Source organism: Notolepis coatsorum (assembly GCF_963971535.1).
Source record: "Notolepis coatsorum genome assembly, chromosome: 16".
Classification (NCBI taxonomy): Eukaryota; Metazoa; Chordata; class Actinopteri; order Aulopiformes; family Paralepididae; genus Notolepis; species Notolepis coatsorum.
In genome coordinates this window covers 15,214,866-15,219,928 of record NC_140180.1, presented here as the reverse complement: position 1 = coordinate 15,219,928, position 5,063 = coordinate 15,214,866, and the positions used below count along the sequence as shown (strand labels likewise).

Below are 5,063 nucleotides of genomic sequence, written 5' to 3'. Positions count from 1 at the left end.
TGTGTATGTGACGATTAAACCTCTTGAATCTTGATTTACTGTAGCAGTGTATTAGTGTGTTAGCGTGTTAGTGTGTTAGTGTGTTAGTGTATTAATGTGTTATTGTATTAGTGTGTTAGTGTGTTAGTGTGTTAGTGTGTTAGTGTATTAGTGTGTTATTGTATTAGTGTATTAGTGTGTTATTGTATTAGTGTATTAGTGTATTAGCTACAGCCACTCGTGACTACATGAGCCAGTCTCCCTGTCTTCTGTGTCTATTCGTCTGTGTCTCTCTGTCTCTGTCTCTCTGTCTGTGTCTCTCTGTCTGTGTGTCTCTGTCTGTGTGTCTCTGTCTGTGTCTCTCTGTCTGTGTCTGTCTGTCTGTGTGTCTCTGTCTGTGTCTCTCTGTCTGTGTCTCTCTGTCTGTGTCTCTCCGTCTGTGTCTCTCCGTCTGTGTGTCTCTGTCTGTGTCTCCCTGTCTTCTGTGTCTATTCGTCTGTGTGTCTCTGTCTGTGTCTCTCTGTCTGTGTCTCTCTATCTGTGTCTCTCTGTCTGTGTCTCTCTGTCTGTGTCTCTCTGTCTGTGTGTCTCCATCTGTGTCTCTCTATCTGTGTCTCTCTGTCTGTGTCTCTCTGTCTGTGTCTCTCTGTCTGTGTGTCTCCATCTGTGTCTCTCCGTCTGTGTCTTTATATGCGTTGAATCGAAACGTTAACGTCTGTTGTTTACTCCCCCTGGAATCACTTGGGCAGTTGCCATAGAAACGCCACACAGCCTGGTCGGAGCAGAGCGGCTGGGGGAGAGGTGATTGCATTCAGTGTTTTCACTGAAGAAGAACATACCTCTAAGAAGAAGCACATTCAGTCGCGACAATGACAATCAAGCAGGATATCAAAATCATGATTTATTTATTCATCATTAGTGCACAAATCACTAATATAAAACATTTTGGCAGGTTTGTCTATTTAGTTTGTGTGTGATCACCGGCATACGCTGTTTGTGCACGAGTAAGTACATGCCAATGATGAAACACAACTCGGTCATGATGACAATAATACATCTCTCTCTCCAGTGTCAACATGTACAGGACAAGCGGCCGCGTCTGTCGGCGTCAAATCCTGTGTGGCGTCAACATCGCAGGCGCTGACGCGGAAAGGAGCGAAGCGCTTCATCGAGAGAGACGCCCTCTGTCCTCGCGGCGTCTCTCCCTACATCTCAGCGATGGAGGGAAGCGTGCAGGCTCGCCCGTGGGCCTCTCTCCACGCCGACCGGCAGTCGGAGATCCACTGCGAGATCAGGGAGTGTTTGACGACGACGGGACCCCGCTTGGCGGCCCCCTCCGCGGCACCCCTGTCGGGTACGAGGAGTCCTTGCCGGGGGGGCGGCGGGGGGGAGCGCTCTGGGGACACGTCGGAGACGCCGCCCGGTAACTCGGGGCAGCTGCTCTTGCGCTGGCGGCGCGCGAGGGCCGGGGTGGAGGCGTGGGGGACGCTGTGCGCCCGTCGGGAGCGCGACTGTCCCTCCCACGTGTCCCTGTATCGCCTCATGTCGCCGCCGCCGTCGTCCGCCAAGCCCCGTCCCTCGAGGTCACTCCGGTGTCCGAAGAGATACTCCAGAGGGTCCGAGGCGCCGCGGTGGCGACCGGGCGGGTCCTCCCTCTTCTCCCCTCGGCGCACGTCGTCCTCCGCGCAGGGCGGCTCCGAGGCGCCGGGCGTCCGTGGCGCGCGGTGCGGGGAGTCGTGCTGCTGCTGCTGCTGGCGCGCGCTGATGATGGCGACAGAGGGGGGAGGGGGGTCCCGGGTGGGGAAGGTGGGGTGGGCCAGGTGACAGATGGAGAGGAGGTAGTCCTCCGTGGAGAGGGGCTGGCTGTGGAGGCTGTTGGCCTGGTTCATGTCTCTCATCACCGTGTCCTCGGAGGCCTCTCTGATGGTGGGCAGCTGGGCCCCTCTCTTGGACAGTCTGGAGCGAGGACGCATATCTGGGGGGTAGAAATAAGGGTTGAGTCAGGATGAGGTAAATGATGTACTCACAGTGTTATATCAGTTAGGCTACTGGGTAATGACCAACCACAGTCTGTAATCTCTGGATGACATCAATGTACGAGTTCAATTTTCCATTGAACTCAAACACAGACTCTGGCTGGGTGTCTGGCCACAGTACTGGACCCTGATTGGCAGCAAGCACAAGCCCCGCCCATTCAGATGATGCAGAGCGGTTTGAGGGGGTGGAGTTCAAGCACTTTGAACTGAGAGCAATATTGATTCCAACCTTCGCATCCAGGGTGGATTAGAAGCCGGGGGAATGCTTATTATTACCATGTCCTCGGTAACTCAACTCAATTTAAAGGTTGGACACTTTGAAGAAATCTGGGGATTGACGTTAACACACTTCTAATACTTACACCATATAAAAGAAAATATACAGATATATAATAAAGTGATATATTTGTGATTTTCCATTACCAGCAGCTTTAATCGCACATTTACGTTTGTAATAAAGTGATAGAAAAACATATCCTTAGTAAAGTATCTTAAACCACAAAGGTTATGGTAGTGACCAAAACATTATGGAATTACCGTTGGTATTTCGGATTACACCGTGGTATTATGTAAGTACAAAAGTGCTATGGTAGTACCAAATTATTCATACGATGTTTAGTACCATGGTAGAACTGACGCTCAAACTAAAAAGCTGCGTTCAGTCGAGCGCACATCTCCACCAGGCCGCAGCCACCCATTTTGTTTGATGGAATTCGGATCAGGAGATACACTAATTTGAGTATTGAGCGTTCGGTCTGATGGTGGCGCTAGAGGAAAAAGCCACAGGGTCACCAACATCCATAGGAATCCCCCTTTTGGTGTCTGTGCACAACAAATATGAGACCTATCGGTCTTGGCGTTTTTTTGCGAGATATAACCACAGCCCACAGGCGACGGAAAGACGCAACAGACGCGGCCGATTACATTATCTATAGGCTTCCAATGAGACTTTTTTTTTGCAAGATGAGAATGTAGAATTCCAATTTATTTGACATAGAGATAGAACCTTAAAAAAATAGACACATCCGGACGCACGACATTAATTAGCGCATTAGGGTATAATTAATTGCCGCGTCGGTGACCTCATATAACAGGTAAACCCTTCTCTCGCTCTGTCGTCCACCGTCACACCCCCTCCTTGCTTATTTCGGAGGAGCGGTGCAAATATACCAAAATACAAACAAACCAAAGCAGCAAGCGGAGCGCGCGCGTCATAAATAGAGGGGTATTTTAAACGCCTCCCCAGTGGAGCGGAGCCGCGGCATGTCGGCCTATATTTTCCTATGTGACCCATATTGTTACAACCCTCAGCGTCGCCCCGCGATGTATTCCAGCTCCGACCTCCGTGCCTGAAATAGTCCCCGGGCCAAACCAAAAAAACACCAGCCTCTCCCAGTTTCCTCCAAGGTGCAGCAGCCGTGGCTATATTTAGAACCACACCTTTGGTATATATATACAATTACACACACACACACGCACGCACGCACACACACACACACACACACACACACTGACTACTGTCACCCCCTTTGCACCTTCGGCATGCACGGTTACGAAAGGCTCTCCTGCACAGCTGGCTTTCAGACTCACCTGCTCGCAGATGTTTCCGCCTTTAGTTTCTCTTTCCTCCCCCTGCTTGTGCAGCTGCAGCTGTGTTGACTTTATTTTATTATTATTATTATAATATTATTAATCTCTCCGCAGTTGTGTGCGTCTTCTGCAGATCTGATCTGTGTAGATCTGTGTGTCTTCAACTCTCTCTCTCTCTCTCTCTCTCTCTCTCTCTCTCTCTCTCTCTCTCCGTGGCTCCGTCTGTCTCCTTACACAGGCAGCAGTAGAATGCAGATTTATCTTCTCCTCACATCCCTCCCTCCCAACCTCTTTCTCTCTCTCTCTCTCTCTCTCTCTCTCTCTCTCTCTCTCTCTCTCTCTCCCTCACCCCCCTCTCTCTCTCCCTCGGCCTGCCCTCCTTCCCTGATTCTAAAATTAGACACAACATCCATTTCCTCACCCAGAGCACTATCATTGGCTGTACTGATGGAGAGAAGGGGGGGGGGGGGTTGGGAAAGAGAGAGAGAGAGAGGGAGGGAGAGAGAGAGAATCACACTGAAGGAGAGACAGGAGGAAAAAGATACCTAGAGAGATAAACAAATGACACACAGAGAAGGTGGATGGAGAGAGCGAGAGAGCGAAAAAGAGAAAGAAAGAAAGAGAGATGGGTGGGTGTGTAGGGTGTGTGTTTGTTTGTGTGTGTGTGTGTGTGTTGGGGGGGGGGGGGGGGGGGGGGGGTCAAAGAACCAGGAAGGATTTCTATGAAAGAGTTATTGAGTTGAAAGAGCAGTGTACAGTGTAACAGCCAGCCTACCACGACCTTCACTACGACGCATGGAACAGCCGGTCATGTGCATGAATCGTGAACATGTGAGACGCTCGTGTGTGTGTGTGTGTGTGTGTGTGTGTGTGTGTGCGTGTGCGTGTGCGTGTGCGTGTGCGTGTGCGTGCGTGCGTGCGTGCGTGCGTGCGTGCGTGCGTGCGTGCGTGCGTGCGTGCGTGCGTATTAGTCTCCCGCTGTTATGAGATCATAGGGCCGATTGCCTTAGGACACCTTTTTATGGGAGTCCTAATCTATGACCTAATCACCCGCAAACAGCCTCGCTCTGTTCCTGGTCCCCGGGGTTGTTTCTGCTCATTAACGAGGCTGTGTACTCTGGACACGTTGGGCCTCGTTTATCCAGCAAAACAAATACTATCAAACAGTTTTCCATTTTTACTGGGGGACACGCTATTGAGAATGGGTTTTTACCGACCGAGTTGTATGGATTTGACGACCTGAGATGTTATTTAGGGGGGGGGGGGGGACAACATATTGTAGGTGCCATTTGGCCAGCGTTTGAAGTCTTCAGGTTAACAACAACAAGATGTTCAGAATTGCTAGCTGTGATGTCACAAGGGGGACACGAACAATACATTAGCTTTAGTGAGGCTAATCAATTAGATGTGCCTTTGTGGAGGAGCCAGGAACACTACCCAATGTACTGCCCAGTTTGG

At 50.6% G+C, this 5,063-nt stretch overlaps 1 protein-coding gene across 1 annotated transcript; it reads right to left on the bottom strand.

Annotated features, from left to right (window-relative positions):
* Positions 1–931: 931 nt before the first annotated feature.
* Positions 932–3,819, bottom strand: LOC311242548 (uncharacterized protein). Its single transcript, XM_084331516.1, has 2 exons — positions 3,606–3,819; positions 932–1,954 (listed from the first exon to the last, which is right to left on the bottom strand). The coding sequence occupies exon 2, from the start codon at positions 1,950–1,952 to the stop codon at positions 1,185–1,187; it is 768 nt and encodes a 255-aa protein (XP_084187642.1). The 5' UTR covers positions 1,953–1,954; positions 3,606–3,819; the 3' UTR covers positions 932–1,184.
* Positions 3,820–5,063: the final 1,244 nt, after the last annotated feature.